This window comes from Charadrius vociferus, unplaced genomic scaffold, assembly GCF_000708025.1.
Source record: "Charadrius vociferus isolate BGI_N301 unplaced genomic scaffold, ASM70802v2 scaffold650, whole genome shotgun sequence".
In the NCBI taxonomy this organism is placed as follows: domain Eukaryota; kingdom Metazoa; phylum Chordata; class Aves; order Charadriiformes; family Charadriidae; genus Charadrius; species Charadrius vociferus.
The window spans coordinates 3,060,685-3,079,260 of record NW_009646736.1 but is presented as its reverse complement, the minus strand read 5'-3'; the positions used below and the strand labels follow the sequence as shown (position 1 = coordinate 3,079,260).

Sequence of the window (18,576 nt, the reverse complement as noted above, 5' to 3'; positions counted from 1 at the left end):
AAAAAAAAAGTTCTTCTGGCATAACCCGAGTTGGCTTTACGTAGAGGTGAAATGCGCTGTCGAGAAAGCGCACGCCCGCCTGCCTGCGGGGGCCGCGCCGGCCGCCCCGGCCAGCGCAAGTGCTGTTTGCCAGCGGGTTTGAAGGAGGTCTGCACCCGTTTTGAGGAAATGAAAGTCACATTCCTTTCCTTTCTGCCTTCTCACCCTTGGGGTGAGCCCGGGTCAGGCGGACAGCCTTCCCTTTCCCCTCCCCGGGAACACAGGGCTGGTACAGAGAGAGGTTTTGTAAAGTCTTCCTGTAACTTGAGGAGCTGAGGTTCAGGTCGGCTCCAGTGCCCGGAGGAGGATCGAGTGTGGCTTCAGACGGATCTCTCTGTCTTTTGGCTGGCTCTGGTGTCAAAGCGGGGGCAGTGTCGGGCAGTGGGTTTTCTTGTGATGGGAGCGTCGGGAAGAGCTTTTCCCCGGCTGCCTTCCCCGGTGCCGGGTAAGTGGAGGGCTCGGGCAGCAGCCTTGCCTCCAGCTCGGATGCCTCTGCCCCACTGCCGGGGCTCGCAGGGCTTGCAGGAACTTGGCTCTGCCTCTCCATCAAGTCATGCGTCTGTAAGAGCGTATGGGTCTGGTTCTGTTCCTTGCGTGTTGTCTGTTGGCAGCCAGCCTGCGTGTGCGACCCGGCTCCACGGCTGGGGAGAGGCGGCAGCGGCGGCTTGTTTTAGCTTGGAGCGGGGCAGCAGCCCTTCGGGTTAAAGGGCCGCCAGGCTGGATGCTGGGAGGGAGGCCCTTTGGCTCTCCAGTGCTGTGCTTGGTGGTGGTTTGCTGGGATCAGAAAAGGTTGCCGTGGTTATTCTCTTTTGTTAAGCGTGATGACCAGTATCCTGAAAATAATGGCTCGATTTTCCCCAAGGACCACTGCGGGCTCTCAAGCAGTAAGATGGTCAGTGATGCCTCTTAATTGAGAAACCATCTCGCCGCTTGGTAATTCAGGCTTGGGGCAGGTTCTGCAAGCATGCCCCGAGCTGCTGTCTTGCACAGTTTGCCTGTTGTGTGCATCTGTAGTATCAGTTACTGGCAAAGTCTCTCAGCTCCTTTGTCGGAGGCCAAGTTTTGTTGTTTGTCTCTATCCTCAAAGGCAGAGCTATGTTGTTTCTTTTCGGTGGTTTAGCCAGAATGCTAAATATGTGTTAGTCTAGTGTATTTAGAAAGGCGTACCTGTCATTACATTTGCAAGTAGAATATGCACAGTAATGAATTTACGGATGGCAACAGGCTCCACACCTTAAGTCCCCATAAAGGTATAACCTTTCTGGTTACACTCCAAGACAGCCCTACATACCCATTTCCCTTGGGTAAAGCTTATGTAAACAACTGAAGTTCCTATTCTGCCCTTGAAGGTCAGTAAATATGGGAGCTGATTTCAGGGAAGCTGATCTCAGAACTCTCCCTGATGCGTGCGCTTCACAAATGCTGGTTTTCAAAGCACTCACCGTGGTCCCAGGGGAGCGCTGCTTACAACAGTGCTGCTTATTGACAATTTGGAGACTGTCTGCTGTATTGATTGGTACAATTTTATAAGGTGAGTGTGCATTCTTACAATTAATAATATTTTTTTTCCTTTTCTGAGGTCATAGTACAAATCCTTGCTGGTGTTACTACGTTAACTAGCGCTGTCAGCCTTACCCCATTCTCCTGTTGTAGAACCAGTGCTGATGAAAGGGTGCTTTTGACAGGGTACTCTTTTGCTTAAAATTCCTCTGTCTGTCATCCTGTCTCTGTGAAGGGGTTGTTACACTGGGTTATGCGTCAAGAAATACGGGTTACTGGGTTACAAACCAAGAATAAGCCTTATTCAGGCTCATAAGCAAAGAACTTTCAACAGGTCATTCAAACTCTCTGTAGATCGGTTCCTCTGGTTTGGAATGACAAAGTTGTCCTCGCCACCTTTTTTCTGTGTTTTGAGTTCTGAGTGGAAGGTACTTGTGCAAATGGTACCCTGTCTTGGCAAGAGGGCTGTTTCAATTGTTTGCTCTGCTGCAGATTTCCAGGGAAGTTTCAGGAAAGAGTCTGTTTAGCAAAGCTAACTTCACATCCTGCTGAGAAAGACAGCTTTTCTGCCCACCTGCTACTTTGTGACATGTTAAAAAAACCAAAAACAAAACCAACACTTTTTTAGAAAAGAGACTAAATTCCGCTCCCGGACATATATAGGTGCATCAGAGAAACGCGTCCCATAGGATTGCTGTCTCAACAAAGTCGAAGAGCGGGAAGAGAGCAGAGAGGGGAAGATGATTAGTTTTCCCCAAGGACATGTGTTGCTGTAGTCTTTCATGCCTGTAAGTGTTGCAACACCTGGATTCTGCTGCCACCTCGGTGTTATCAGTATTACTTTGGTGACAGTACGTGACTCTGCTTGCATAGCTTTGGGCGCAGAATTGGTACCTGAGTAGTAAAGGGCCTGCTTCCCTCCTACCTGTGCTGCTCATCCATACAGTGAGAAAAATGAGTACTTGTGGGCATGATCTGAAACCCTGGAGAAAGATCAAAAGAATCCTGTTGAGCACAGGGGCTTCAAAAACATACTTGGCCTGAATAGAAAAGGAGTTGGCAAGCACAGGTTCCACCTAGCGTGACATTTGATGCCAGTCCCTGACCTAGGAGCTGGGGTGGAAATATTAGTTGAAGTTAGCGGCAGCTGCTGACACCTGCCTGGTGTTTGGAAATGAACTCTCCGCTATTCTGAATATTGACCTCACCAACAGTCTCAACGCCCTTAATTGTTAGAATAGACACAGATCTGCAAAAGATGTTTTCAATGCTGCACAGAATTTACTATCTACAGTTTGAAGAACTGCTTTTTTCCAGTCTATGATACAGCTGTGTATCATACAGCAGTACGGCCTAGCAAAGCCGATGAACTTCGCCTCTAGGCATTTACCTCTGAAAGACAGGAAAGGCAGCAGGTTAGAACAGATGAGGCAAGGAGAGAAAATGACAAATAAATGATTCTTGTTGTTTGATGCAGCTGTTCTCCATGAAAAAAAAAAAAAGTCCATGTGGTATTTCTTTATTTATCTTGTAGTGAACTATTAGTGTGGGAGTGGATAATGGTAATGGAATGGCATTCTTTTTAGGAGATCCCAAGTAGATAGACTTTTCAGCTCGGAAAGAGATGACTACAGGGGAAGCGATAGTAATGCATGAAATCATGAATGCTGCAAAGAATGGTTGCTACAAGAAGAGGTAGGGTACATCCTGTGAAATTTTTAGGCACTAAATGTAAAGAAAACAGGAAGGAATACTTTTTCAGACAATGTACATGAATGTTTTTAATCCACTGCCAAGGGTGCTGTGGGTGTCCTAGTAGTTAGGCAGTCCATAGACGATGGGTCCGTGGGTGGGTTGTCTGGATCCAGTGTCTGGCCTTGTAGCCTTAAACCTGTGAATCCTGGAGACAGGGCTACCAGAATGATTTTACACATGCCCTCTTGCTTACGCTCCCCCCCGTCCGGAAGCTGCTCAGATCAGAGTATATTGCTCAGAGGGTGATCCGTAATCTGGTGTTCGGTTACTCCCTGTCATTCAGTTGGACTCTGGAATACCATTTTGTGGGATTTGCTAGGAAAAATTGTAATCTCTGACTGTTGATGCGATCCTCTTCCAGTTTTGGAATGTTCTCTCTCAAGTACTCGCTATCATTACAGACTGTCACTGTTACAATAGAGGGTGCCCGGGCCTGGCTGGCTGTGCAGTAATTGCGATGCAGACTTTACTGTCTCTGGGTAATAAGCTCATTTCTGGAAAGTGAAAGAAATGTTATGATAGATCATCTGCTGATTCTTTGCTTAAGACTTTTTTTTTTTTAATATATTTTCATTCACAAATAAGGAAATTGTAGGCATGTCTCAGAGCCAGAAGTTACTGGGATGTGGAGTGCCTGGAGGGCTTTGGAGAAAACCATGGCATCAGGGGCAGGCAAATGCAGGGAGAGGGATGGAGAGGTAACGGGCAGCCCAGGCTATGAGGAGGCAAGAAAATACTGCCAAACATGTGGACCATGTAAAATGTTTGCTGCTTTTCTCTGTCTTTAATTACTTCAAAATCCCATCTTTTATAAACCGTCCTATAGACCTTCTGCCTTCTGAAGGCATCAGGTATATGCAAGAGCAGCAAAGGGACAAAACGATGAAAGCACTGAGGAAACTGATGGGTCAGGCAGGGCAGGTAGAGCTGCTCCTCCCCAAAGTTCTTACAAGATTTATGCTTTGGCATGTACATCAGGCATTTATGTCAGCCAGTTGTAGTCTTTCCAGTGATGCCTAAATTAAAACCGTACTGCTCCTGTAAAAAGAATTCTTTCTGTGTCACGTGTGCACAGTGACTAATTACCATCCCTGCCCATTCATTTCCCCACTGTCCTATTCCTACAGGCTGTCCTCTGCATTTAGTTGGCTGCTTTGGGTGTGTGTTTTCTCGAGTGGCCACCCCTGGGCCTTTGCATTTTTGCAGATGTTGCAGTTTAGAGAGGTGCGAGATCCAGTCATGCACAAACGGTATTTCATTTGTGAGCAGGAATATAGCATGCAGAGCCACTGGGGTAGTATGGGAAAATAAAATTTACATTTGTGTGTTTGAAGGCAAGCTTGACGTGTCTTTCTGGCCAGACGTGTCTTTCTGCCGTAGTATGTCCTGGATTTATTATTTCTCAGTATCACAGATGTAACCCCAGGTACGCTATGTACCACTCTTTTTTTTCTTCTCTTAACTTGCTGAATTTGTGTAGGATGTCCAGCTGCTATCCTCCGTTCAGACCTGAGAAAAGAAGGCTTTAAAATGCTTCTTCACCAGCCCGTAAATGCCTGTTGTTGCCTTGCTGCTTGCCGTTGAGCTTGAAGGTAGTTTTGCTCAGACACTTGCAGTTCTCGATGGCTCGTTAACCAGCGCAGGAACTCCTGCATGGTCATCACCCTCTACTTAGACACAAACCACAAAGGAATGAGAAATTGAATAGTTTTTGTTTGAAGAAAACGCGGAAATTTACCACGTTGTGCCTTTGTCTCTTGCGACACTGCATGCTGGAAGGAGAACACGTGAAGCGCTGGGTGAGTGTCTGCCCGACTGCTCTGAGCTCTAGAAAAGCCATGGGAATGGCTACATGAAACCCTCACAACTCAGCAGCCACCGGGCTCAGGGGATGGGGAAGGAGCAGTACCTCAATCATTTCCTTCCTTCCTAGTCTCTTAACAAGACCCCGATGAGTAGCAGAATTAATTTTTGGTCCATTTTTTCATTCTAGAGGCTAAATGTTGAGCCAACATAAAGCATTTTGTGAGATCCTGTACTGTGACCCTTCCTTCTGTTGCTTCTGTTATGTTTAGGTTATTAAATCCATGTTGGTTTTTTACCTTAATGAAAAAATGCCATTTTAAAAGGGAAAATTGAGAATGAAGTGCTTCAGTGTTTCCAAAAAAATTACTTCCGTGCTCTTTCAGAGTCATTCACAAATGTGATCCGGACTCACCTGTATCTTTGGTCCTTCCAGAGCTCAGGTTTTCTGTGAGCATCTTTGCTGGGAGCTGGAGGAACGGGCGCGAGGCCGCTGCAGACCTGCAGTGCTCCTGCTCCATCAGGCACGGGCGTCCCCGGGCTGCGGCGCTATCTGTCAGCTGGCTGAGGAGACGGGGAAGCTCTTCACCTTCCTGTGTGCCCGCAGAGCAAAGCTTTTTAACTTTGCTCTTTGAAAGGTCAAAGGCAAGGGAAGGGCACTAGTGCCTCCACGTAGGGATTTGCAAATACCTGATAAGACAAACTGGAAATGAGAATAAAAAAGGGTGCACCTTTCGCCAGAGTCCATTGGGTTAGATTTTAGCTCTGTTTCTTCACCGGGTGTTCAAGGGACAGACTGGGAAAGTGGCTTCTTGTGACTGTAACGTAGAACGGGGCTGTATGCAATTAGGGGTAGCTCTCGGCAGCCTGTTTGGCCTCTCCCCCGGTCTCCTCCTACTTGTAGTAACCTAATGAAGATTCCCACTGCCTCCCAAAAATGTAGAAACATTTGTACGTGTTTCTGTAACTTTAGTTAATGATTATTCTGAATATCTTCAAATTGTGCTGCTTTCTGTCAGGTCAGGCAGCTAGCATCCCCGCGACCGCAACCCGGCCCCGCAGGTGGGGCGGAAGGTGTGAGTGCCGGCTCCTTGGTTCCCGCGGCCCCAGTGCGGTCACCGGCCCGCGCTCGCATTGCAGACTTCAAGGCAGGTTTTATGCAAACTCCCTGCCTGGATCTGTTCTTGCTTTTTGCCTGGAAACTGCAGTTAATTCCACTTGCAGGAATAAAATAGCTCTGATTTAAGAAGACTGAGAATAATTATCTTCTGTAAAAAATGGATGTCACTGCCTGCATCTACATATTAGGATCTTTCTTGGAAAGCTGCGCTGTCTTTCCTCTCCATAGAGGTGCTGGAAGCCCGGCTTCGCTGCTGGTGGGACGCCCGGCAGCCTGCAAGGAGGAGGCACAAGCATGCCAGTACTGCAGGGAGGACGTTGTTGAAGAAATGCCACCGATTTATGAGAGATCAGCCGAGTTTGGGAGGACTAGACCTGCTAGAGGCAGCTGTGAGCAGGAGCAGAGCTGGAGGGAGCTTGTGGGGCACTTACAGCTTCCTTGAGCTTTGTTTTCCGATCCTTAGGTAGGCAGCAGAAGGAGGAGTGAGAAGCTTCAAGATGTTTTGGGTTCAGAGCTGGAGCTCAGCTATACTGTTTTAGTTATAGTTTTATTTAGCTCAAGTGAGGCTATTGAGAAGGTTGTTGGCTGGATCGATACTGTATGGTGTAGATATCCTTTAAATGCTAGTATGCTGGTCAATTGAAAATCTTCAGTAATAAGATAAGGGTGACTTCTGCATCATGCAAAGCATAAAATCAATGTGTAACTATAGTCACGTGTGCCTGTAATGATCTGGCACAGCTTTTATTGCATGGACTTTGGATGTATTGTTTAGGGGAAATTGTTCAGAAATGTTCCTAATGGAGATTAAGCGAGAAAGAATTCTGTGCCAGTTAGGCAGCACTACGCTACTTCGGTATTTTTGTGTTGCTGTTTTTCATTTATTTTCTTTTTTACTTACATCATACAGACTAAATATATGTTTTTAATTTAAAGCTGAGATTCTACAGTATTTAACAAACATATCTGTCAGCTTCTGTGCTGCTGTGAATAAAAGTTTTAGTAACAGAGTAAATAAGTAACGAAATTAATATTTTTAATAAAGTAGCCTGGTTTGGATTTTACATAATTGCTTTAAAAGTCCCTAAAACTCCAGTGTATATATATTAAAGGTCAATAGCCAGGTGGGGACTTCATGCAGCAGCAGAATACCAAAATACCTATACTTCAGTCTGTTATTATTCTGTCTCTTCCTGATGTGGCTAGATTGTTAATACATTAGGTCGATAGTGGTCTGTTCAGTATGTCTTTGTCATTTGACCCTAAACGCCTGGCATTCCAAACCATCTGTGTGTTCACAGTATAACTATTCATTTTTTTTGGAAAAATTTCAGTGTTTACTTCCCTCCCTCCAAAAAAAACCCAAACCTGAGCAAAGCAAAAGCTAAAAGGAATTTTTTAGTCTTCAAATGTTTTGGAGGGAAAAAAAATAATAATAGCTGGAATAATTTGGATGTTCATACTTTTTAAAAGAAACAATTTAATGAAAGTAGGTTTTGATCATTTTCAGATGTGATGTAAAAATAAATACTAATAAAAAAAAAAATCTGGACAGCTGTCTATGTCGAGAAATACTTTCTTTCATACCAGAGGAAAGAGTGAAAAAGAGAAAAAGATAGGCAGAATATGGACTGAACTAGACCAAAACAGTGCCAGAAGATCAAGCAGACTTTAGGGGAGTCAGAATAAGTTAAAAAAGAACTTTATTTTAAAAAGTGGCTTCCTCTCCACCAGGTACAGCCAGTCAGTCTGGTTTCCCCCAGGCTTCCGTCAGCAGCCGTTGTCATGTCAGCAGCCAAAGGTGTGGCTTTTTTCATCCCACTTCCCCTTTTTATGTGGTCCATGAGTTTTTCTTTATTATCACGTCATATGTTGCCTGTTGCCATACTGGCAGCAGCAGGCTTAAATGGAAAGTGTTTAAGGAAAACTTAAGAGTTGCTGAGTTCTGCCAAGCTGTCTGTTTTAGGAAAGTAATTCCTAATTTACAGATTTTAGTTGACTTGTCAATTTCAGGAATCTTTCTGTTTTATAAAGGTGACTTTGATTTGGGAGGGCTCTGAGCTGCATTCAGAAAGGTTATAGCTGAAGCAGGGGCTAAACCCAGTGCTACTGGAGTGACAGAGCTGCCCAGCCGAGCAAATCCCTGCCCAAACCGAGCACCCAGGGAAAAGAAGGATGCTTGCTTTCCCCAGTCTGCCAGCTGCCGTCTCCTCTTCTGCCTTCCGTCCCTTTAGGCTTCCTGGAGTCCTCCCATGTCCCTGTCCTCCTCTCCCACTGAGGGACCTGGAGCAGCCACATGCCACAGAACAGGTTTGAAAGCAGTCGGCAAATGTTATGCAGGTTGAATTACGGGAGGAGGAGAAGCATTTCTAGCACACGTTCTTCTCGCAGGGGAGGCGAATTAGAGCCTTGCTGCATTGACCTCTGGAGTTCACCTCGTGGGAAGAGATGTGGCATCTTTCAGATGTTTATGTCATTGGACACTAAACTGGAGAAATGATGCCGGCAGTCAGGAAAGCCACTTTGTCTTCCCATGTAGGTGTCTTTATTTGATATCCCTACAGGTGGTTTGTTCCGTATGTAATAGAATATAGTCTGGAGACCTTTAGACGGTTGTGCTAAATGTTGCAGTACAGGTTAGGTTAAGTTTTAAAACCTCTGTAAAAGCTACAAATGATCCAAGTTTGAAACCAGTGTGCCAACTATAAAATGTTTGATTGGTCTGGAGTGTGAAATGGCCAAATACTGGGGAAGGCTGCACCAAAGGGGACCTCCAGTCTTGCCAGGGAACAGTCCAGGAGACAACCTTGGGTGAGCTGCTTATCAGATCATGACAGTCCATTAGCATAAGGAGGGAAAGGTCTCCCAGGGAAGGTGAAAAAAAATCACGATGTGTGTTAGTTTTATACATTTCACTTATATTTGCTGTTTGTGAACATGTAAACCTTCTGCACTTTGCATTTTTGATGCCTGGTCTATTTACTGTTGAATTATTTCATGTGAAAGTCTACCATTTGATTTTTTTTTTGTAGCCCTGAAACTTGGGGTGTTGTTTGTTACCCTGGTACAGTTCTGTAGATCTTGGTGAAAGAGAAGGCCCCGTAACTTTCCAACCGGCTGCGATTCATTCAGAGATGCATGAGAAGGGCATAGAGTTTAGGTTTAGAAATCTGGTTTAAATGCTTGATTTAAAAAAATCCTATTTTTCCAACTAGGAAATAATGGCCTACAAATATAACATGCAGTCATTTAGGCTACTTAACTGACGTTTACGGAGATCGTTTTGCACAGCGCTGTGTGTGGTTGGGTCTGATTCAGTAAAACAAGCTAACAAAATTACACTCGGCTCCCAGACCGAAGCTTGTCTCCTACAGACTCCGCATGGGAAGGCAGCCGATGCTCTCATAGGAACTGCACTCCTCATCCCGACCCACTCAGGCTTGGACCTAAAAATTCCCTCTGGCGTCGCCCCTGGGTCTGGTGATGGTTGGTCACAGCCAGCACCCCTGGAACGGGAGTGGTAGGGAAGGAAAGCAAGCACCCTGGTTCAAAGGTATTTTTGCTTGAAGCAAGTCATTTGCCTTTGTTTTCCTCTGGAATTAGAGCTTTTGAAGATGAGTAAAACATTGCAGGATAATCTACCTCAATTTGTAGTTTGGCTGCTGAAAACCCACCCAAAATTCCTTAATCAACATCTGTCTTGTCATTAGCACTGTAGGAAAGCAAATATGTTTTCACAGTCAAAGAGCAGATGAGCTCTTAGATTTGTGTTTGTGCAGTACTTCAACATTTCCAGGTTTACTGACGCATTGAAATCTTTCCAGTGAGCTGTAACAAACAGAGCTGTGAGAGTGAGGAATGTGTAGTATCATGTCAGTGTGGCTGGGCAGAGGGAAGCTGAACTGGATGAAACAACATCTGTAGCGATTGGATGCTGATGCTTATGAGAATTAAGCCTTTTAACCTCTTGAGAATGAAATATTATTTACCTCCTAGAGAGTTCCCCAGATTGAATGGACTTTAGAAATTAGAAAAAGGAAGAAGAGTCAAAAGAGAAAAAAAACCCCACAATATTTTCTCTTCCAAGTATCTGCAGCGTTCTGATGCGTTGTTTTGTTACAGGAGCTCTCAGCTGACCAGTAATACATATCTGGGCTTGAGGGTACGCTATTTTGCTGCAGACTGTAAAATTAGAACTGGACTACAGTAGAGGCTCTTATCTGTTTTCTAGCTGTATATATTTCTACAATAGTAAAATTGCCTTATGAAGTACACGGTTATATTCTGCATGTGAAGTAGCATGGGATGGGAGACCTAAAAGATGGGATTTTTGAAGCTTGTGTACTAATCTTGATGCGTTTAAGAGCCTTAATGGATATTTTCTGACTGCAAAGAATGTTGCCTTTACTCAAAAAAAGTGGTGGTGAAACATCATCTGCATCTATGTAAGAAACAGTGGAGTTTTCAAAGCAGTTTTAAATGGAGAGCAGCTCACTTTCCTATGGGTGAAGCATAACATACTGAAGTAAACTAATCAGCAGAAAATTGTAGTAATATTCACTGTTATATATCTAATATCACTAATAATAGTAATAAAATTCCCTGGCTTGTTATTTAACCTTTTAGAGGCATAATGTTGCTCTCCTGGAGATATAAGTATTACTCGCTGGCACTCAAATTTGAGGACCTTTGGGTCTGACAGCTGATCTTAAACCAGAATACCCTTTCATTATCTGCCCCTATTGAAGCACTGCAGGCAAACGTATTTCTTCCTGAGGCTGTCTCAAACAGCACGGTCTTGTCATGCTGAATGTGCTGTCAGCTTTTGCTAGGGATTCATTGACTAATTCCCTGCATTTTCAATCGAACCTGATCATCCTCTCCTATCAGATTCACCATATTTTTAGAAATCTGTTTATCAAATATCTGCTACCTGTGCCTGATAGCTTTTAAATGGACACCTGCTGCTCCTATCTGCAGAGCCTACGCTCTGCTCTTTGAAATGCAGTCTTCTTTACAAAGTCTTTGGAATTAATGTGCTGTGCAGCAAGCACAACGGTCTTCCAATCATCCAGCTCCTCTCCGTGGATGAGTGTATGGACATAAGTGCTGTCCCTTCACCCACTGGGAAGGGGTAACCCTGACAGCTGGAATATTACCGTGTCAAAACCCAGCTGGTCACATGAACAGAGAAAGGCAAGAACATGGTGCTTTGATCTTCACTGTGATCAGGCCATGTGTACTGCCAGCAGCATAATTGTTTTTATTTAGCAAGCTCATCTGGAGAGTATTACAGGACTCAACACAAGGCAGCTACAAAATCCTTGTAATTTTATCAAGCACATTAGACTAATGATGGCAAGAGCCATGTTTCCAGCAGTAGGTCATGCCACAGGCACATACGAATAAAACAGTCCACCTTTCCCTAAAATGATCCCACATTTGAAGTCTTTCTCAATGTAGTCAGAACTCTTATCTCCGGATTACTCAACAACTATGCAAATGAATAGCTAGAGAATGGTTCTGAATTATGAATGAATGCTTTGTTTAAAATCCAGTAGCTTTTTTTTTTTTTTTTTGGCTCTTTTACATAGGAGCTTCTCTGGTGCACTTCTCCGCTTGGATTTCACCAGAGTGTAGAATGATTTTGGCCTTACAGAAATCTGCGTCGTGATCTTGATAATAATTGTGAACATTGACTTTAATCCTGACTGGGGAAATGGAGTGATGGGGAAGTATAGGTACAGCAATAAACTGGAATATAAAACAGGAGGGAAACATCCTTCCTGCAAGTCCCTGGCCTCCAGGCTTTGGTACTGCTGAGAAGAGCGATGGGGATGCCTGTCGAGAACAGCGCAGTTCTCAGTGTCTTCAGCCATTGGAAGCATCTCTATCCCTGCTAGGTTTGTTGGGGTTTTTCCATTTGGCAGAGGACGTCCCATGGAGATGGATGTCATCCCCAAATAGATTTCCTGCATTCTTAAGGCCATTTCCGTGCTGTGGGTAGGTGACTTACGGTACTGCTTAAAGACTTGGTATGGTCAGTTATTTTAATCTGCTAATAGAAGTATTTGTATAAATGTGAATTGATACTTTTCTCCCAAAGGCCCACTGGCATTTAAAAGCTAGCACTTCTGTATTTCAATAATACTGCTAATTCGGAGCATGAAAAAATCATGGGTCAAACTGTGTAAATTTATGACTAGCTTTAAAGTTGAAATTTTAGAACAGTGTACGTATCGTGCTTTATTTAACCTAATATCCTCGGTCGCTGAGGTCTGCCCTTTGTCATAATAGTCATCTCTGCTTCATAATCTGGTGATTTCTTTAGTAAAATAGTCAAGCTCCCTTTCCAAAGTAGTTGGTTTCTTCTGTTCCTTATAGCCTCTTCCGGGGACGTGCTGCTTTGTTCGTGACCTGAAACGTGCAATACTCCAACTGTTAGTGATTACGATTACTGTAGAGGTATTCATGCTCCTAGTCGTGTGCCACACTGCATCCGTCATCTCCCTAGCCCTGTTGTATGGAAGTCTTTATTGCCTTCACTAAGGTCTCGAATCTTGCTGGAGGAGGGGCTGGGGCCCTTTTCTCACCACTGCAGAGTGGTGATGCTCCTCCTGATCCCCAGAGAAGCGGCAGAATAGGAAGCAAAGCTGCTGTTCACAAAAGGTAAGGGAGGGTGAGTGGGAGAGGATGCAAAGGGGAGAGGTCCCACGGGGAGGGGAGAGCTGCCAGGGGAAGAAAAAGGAGAGGGGAGGGATCTCTGCTCCCACCCTCAGCCTCCCCCAGGCCACGCTGACGCCACGTCCAAACGTCACGCCAGGGCTGGAGATGCCTTCACTGAGATCTCGCGGATTTCTGGCACCAGGCACAGGAATGCTCTTCTCTGGCCGTGGCCCCGGCGTTAACCATGTTGCTTTGTTTACTCTAGATACACTTTATACTGCTGTTCAGTCGGCAGGGGAAATTAAGGCTTCAGAAATGGTATACGACGCTACCTGATAAAGAGAAGAAAAAGATCATTCGAGAAATTGTTCAGATTATTTTGTCTCGCAATCAAAAAACAAGTAGTTTTGTTGACTGGAAAGACCTCAAGCTTGTTTACAAAAGGTGTGAGTAATTTTATGAGAACGTGTAATTGCTATTCATATAAATAACACACGCTAGAAGAGGAAAAATAAAGGCTCACTAAGAAAAACACCAAACAAACCTTAAGTGCTAGACTAAGCTGGGCTAAGGAGCTTGCCATCAGCGGTCTCCAATGGCGCAGTGTCCCTGGATAAACCGGCAGGGTAGATTGTGGGGTGAAAAATCTGTCAAATGGGAGTAACCTACTAAGTATTAGTGGTTGAGATTCTGTTAGAAGGCTTTAGACTTCACTGCTCCTTCTCATCCCCCGGGGCAGCCTGCCAAGACGCGTGCTGGGCTTTACCAGGCTCTTCAGGAGGCTGCAGGAACTGTTCTGAGGCACTTTCAACATATTGTCAAATTTTGCCTTTGAAATATCTGTTGCTTTGGAAAGTGTCAATTCCCATTTCCTTTTCCAAACAAATCACTGGTCCCCAGTTACATGATGCTTAGCATTAGTTGCCTTTTAATTTCTGTAAAGTTGTAGCAGGCAAAAAGTAGCCTTAAGGCATAGCACTCTGGATAAATCAAGCGGCATCTCCCACTTAGCAAAAATTGAGTTCCTTGCTGTGAAGTGATGGATGTAAACATCTGACCAGATGCTCTGACAAGCTGGGGCTCCAGCCACAGCACCAGAGTTGAGGTAGATCATTAACTCCCAACTTGGGTTGATTTAAACAAAGTTTTGCTGCGAGTAAGTTATGAAGATCGTTTGGCCCGAGCAGTTCCATGCTTTCTGGCCCTATGTGAAACGCTGTCAGTCATTTGATAGCCAGCAGGCCTGCTGAGATGTAACTCCTTCCACCTTTATTTTTGCCTTTATTTTTATTTTTTAATAAAGAGCAGTAACTCATTCTACAGTTTAATTAACCCCACTTGCAAGTGCTATTGCAGCAGGTGAGGGAGACCTTTAAAGTACTACTGATCTACTGTTCATTTTATTAAGACCAGTGTTGGAGGTATCCTACTTTGCCAAGGCTGCGCTTTGTTTTTCTAACTAAATCAATAATTTGTTTAAATTATGTGATCTTTTTAAGTGTTCTCTGGGACACTATGAGTATGAAAGAAAATTACTGTTTTAGAGACAAGGTAGACACTAACTGTCATTTGCGTAAGTTCTAAGAGACGAGCAGAGCACCGAGGATCCAGCTGTTCACCCTCACGTTTTTGCCTTTGTTCCCCTAGGTATGCTAGTTTGTATTTCTGTTGTGCAATAGAAGACCAGGATAATGAGCTCCTGACACTAGAGGTCGTTCATCGATATGTAGAGCTTCTGGACAGATACTTTGGAAATGTAGGTTTTATTTTCTCTCATGAACTGCATTCCTGGCTCTCTGACAAACAAACAGTTATCTGTGGCTGTTTTGCTGCGTGTTTCCACCTGCACTACTTGTCCTGTAGATTCTCTCCATCCAGAGTGAAATTCATCATTAGAATATTTTATAAAATAGTGCTGAAACTATCATTTTTTTTTCCCCATCCATTTTTTCCCCGAAAATTAATCTTGATGCCTTGATCTGCAGAACAGATTTCAAGGGGAAAGCTTAAGGAAAAATACTAACACCCCCCACCCCAGGTGCCAGTTCTTTAATTCTCCCTCCTGACATCTTCAGATGTACTGGTTTTGTTTGTTTCTTGGTATTGTGTAAGAATTAAGGACAAATAAAGAGGAAAAAGGTAAAGTGTTGGGTTTTTTTAAAAAGAAAATACCTGAAGAAGGTCCAAATAAGTCTTTCAGTAAATCTTTAAAGACTACAAGAGACCCACCTTTTCTACGGCTATTTTTGAAATTGTCCCCACTACCTCAGTTCATCCCTTATTTAAATCACTGTACCATGACTCACATTTGTACCGCCTCAAAACAAAAAAGCAGTTGGTACTGTAAGGTCACAGGGACAGGGAGTCTGTCGTGCTCTGTGAGAGTGTACGTGACCGTATGTAACCCATATTACAAGTGCTATGTAAGACCTATCGTAAGGTTAGTAGGGTAGGAAGGCAGCCTTGTTCTTTGAAAACCAGTATGGAAGTGCTCTATCATATAAAATACAGTAGGTGGAATATCTTTGCCATAAGTCTAGGCGATATATGTGGAGAGAATACATGCAGAAGCTGCAATAGTACATAATATGCAGTATCTTCTTCACCCTGATACCTCCCACAAGAGTGCATATGTTGAACACATTTGATCATCTTAACTTTTGGCCCAGTAGTGCTTATAATGCTGTAAGAATCATTTAAATGTTGGGTGTCCTTTTGTTCTGGCAGGTGTGTGAGCTGGATATTATCTTTAATTTTGAAAAAGCTTATTTTATTCTTGATGAGTTTATAATTGGTGGAGAAGTACAAGAAACTTCAAAGAGATCTGCAGTGAAAGCCATAGAAGACTCTGACATGTTGCAGGAGGTAAGGCAGGGGAAGACTAAAGGCAAACACCACATCTTCCGCGTTTGACAGGAGCTTACAATACAGCTAAGCACTTCTGGTACTTAGTTATCCTGATGTGTCTTAAGTTCCATTTTGATAGGTACAACAGTGTAAGCTTTCAGTTCAACCCTCCTGCATCTTGCGGAATCATCTGGGGACTCTTTATGTACTGCTATTGCTCTCTTGCAGTTTAACTGCTAGAGTTACTCAGCTATTATATTTATAAGCAGTATAAGACAAATCTAAGGTATTTATATAAGAACATAATCTAAGACTACATTTTATGTGTACTTATGTATATATAAATAGAGAAAAATCAATTCTGTTTCACTGATACATTGGAAACAGATGACCTACTGTTAACATTTCAAATCAGAAAGTGTGTGTGCTGGCAAACTCCACTTCCATTCATACACACCTCTGGAGTTTTTCTGCAGGGCACCGATATGTAACCTTTATTCAGAACCCTGCAGGAATTCTCTTCTGTAACTTGTGCTGTTGAGCCAGGAATGGCAAAACCAGATGAATGTGATGGATTTACTAAATTTTTTCCTAGGTAGTGAAGGATCCGTTCTCATAGTGAGGGAAACAGCGTGCTGGTGGAACTCGCTGGGGGCACGCTATGCGAGTCGAACAGTTTTTCAAAGTGGTCTGTCATCTGCACATGAGAAACTTGGCCAGCTGTGTGCAAAGGCCAGCTAGACGTGAGGAGTTTAGCCACAACCGTGGCACGTCCTGATTTGAAGCTCAGATTCTAAAAGTCTCTTGAAGGTTTTTAAGGCAGAGTTATTTCTACATTTTAATTAACCTGATCCATGCGAAACTACAACTGTCTCCAAAGAGAATGAGAGGGTTTGTTTGAATATTACTGTACCACTCCATAATGCATCAATTATTTGTTTCTTTTTTTTTTCTCCAGACAGTGGAAGAGTACATGAACAAGCCTGCATTTTAATGTTAAAACTACCTGGAGAGGAACTGTTGTATGCACCTGTAAAATGCACTTCCTGAAATCGCTTCCCAATGTGCCAGATCCTCAGAGAAATACCAAAAACCAATAACTAAAAGGGTTTGTTTGTATAATGGTGAAGATGAAGGTCAGCGAATGTAGCACGGGGTTTAACAATTCTGTATTTACATTACTCTGCGTATGAGTTTCTCAGAATTGTTATTACCTTTGATCTAGTTTCTCTTTTCCTTGCTGGACTAAACACTTGTTTTGTATCATGTCTTTTAGCTACGGGTTTTGTCATCATAAAATGTTACTCTGACAGTACTTTGAAGAGGTATTTTAACTCGTTTTGGTCCACTGCTGACCGTATGACTCTACTTTTGTACAAATGTCCATTATTTTGAATGTAATGATTATTCTGCTCTAATAATAATTCTTTTTCTAAAAGCCAAATTGTTGTGGGCCCTGATTTCACAAGTTTGTTTTGAAAAGATTAACTCCCATCTAGTATAAGAAGAAATATCCTTCTCTTTGGACCAGCCCCTTTCTTTCACTATCTTCCTTCTATTTTCTGCCGTAGTCTGCTAATAATAATAACTCCAACTGCTATTAGAGCGCACTCCACGCCTCCATTTAATCTGGAAGACTGTGCCGACTCCAGATAGGCTTCTCCCAGGTTTAATGAATCCTTTTCGCTACTGCATGCGGCTGGCCTGCTTCTGTATTTCTCCTCATTTTCCTATCCTCTTCCTAAATCCCCTGGACCTGGAAAAAGGCTACAACATTTGGAATTGTGCAACTTGAGCGCAAGAGATACCCTGAAGAGAAGAAATTAGTCTTTGGGATTTTGGGGTGAAGATCATCTTGATCTTTTGGCTCTGAATCCACCAATAACCATCTTTCCCAGTAGAGTTTTCCAGTCCCCAGTTCACATGCCATTTGGGATGATCAGCTTTCTAGTAGTTGAACGTGGCCCATTTTTGTGAAGGTTAGACAATGTAATCAACCTTTTATAACTTTGCAAGCTGCACCAAGGGAAAAAAGGGTAAAACAGTAGAGAGGAGAAGAATCAGCTGGGCCGTACATCTCGCTGTGTGCGATAAAGCATCGGAGCTGTGTGTGTGGAGCCAGGTGTGTTAACTTGCCTGTCTTTCTGTCAGAGCAATTTGGACTCTATAGTTTGAACTGCCTTCGATAGACAGATTATCTCCTCCTTTAACAGAATTCAAAGCTCAGAGAAATTCCGTTTATCTTCGCCTATAACTCACAGCTAGATGTTTTGTCTCTGTCAAACCACGAAATCATCCTATACAAAAATTAGGTGAGTTATCAGACAAATATGCCAGAGTGATCTGAGCACTGATTCACATTTCTCTTCAACGTATATTTTCTTTGATTTCTGGGAGGTACAGTCAGTGTTTTTCTCCAGAGATTTTTCTAATCTTTAAATGTCCTGCATGCTTATTCTATTTTTTTCTTTGCTCTTTCCTTCCCAGTCTGTTTGTATCTTCCTGGGGAGGGGTTTCGGGTTTGTTTTTTGGAAGGTGGGAGCACTTGGACACAGCACGACAACTTTGCTAATTGTCAGCCCACTTTTCTGCCTGTGTTATCTAGTCTGTTAGTAAAACTGTGACAAGCTGGTTCATAGCGTCATGCTGCTCTTTTTATAATTACTTTATCCATCTGTTTTCTCTGTATTGATGTCAAAGGCATACTTTCAGCATTGAAAAAAATAGTGAAATTGCTGAAGGGCTTTTAATAGCTCTGAAGACATGCAATTTAGTAGTAAATTAATGAAACTGTATGAGTTGTATATTATTTTCTCATGGTTTGAAATGAAGTTTTTTAAAGTAGA

At 43.2% G+C, this 18,576-nt stretch overlaps 1 protein-coding gene across 1 annotated transcript; it reads left to right on the top strand.

The window, feature by feature from the left end:
* Nucleotides 1-12,910: 12,910 nt before the first annotated feature.
* AP1S3 (adaptor-related protein complex 1, sigma 3 subunit) lies at nt 12,911-17,173 on the top strand. Its single transcript, XM_009890235.1, has 5 exons — nt 12,911-13,046; nt 13,147-13,327; nt 14,531-14,639; nt 15,611-15,748; nt 16,689-17,173. Exons 1-5 carry the CDS (start codon nt 12,911-12,913, stop codon nt 16,722-16,724), a joined length of 600 nt encoding a protein of 199 aa, XP_009888537.1. The 3' UTR covers nt 16,725-17,173.
* The last annotated feature ends 1,403 nt before the right edge of the window (nt 17,174-18,576 follow it).

Coding starts and splice junctions, on each gene's coding strand:
- AP1S3 (XM_009890235.1), top strand. CDS start 12,911: ATGCAAAGGGGAGAGGTCCCACGGGGAGGGGAGAGCTGCCAGGGGAAG. Junction 14,640..15,610: donor TGGACAGATACTTTGGAAAT/GTAGGTTTTATT, acceptor TTGTTCTGGCAG/GTGTGTGAGCTGGATATTAT. Junction 15,749..16,688: donor ACTCTGACATGTTGCAGGAG/GTAAGGCAGGGG, acceptor TTTTTTCTCCAG/ACAGTGGAAGAGTACATGAA.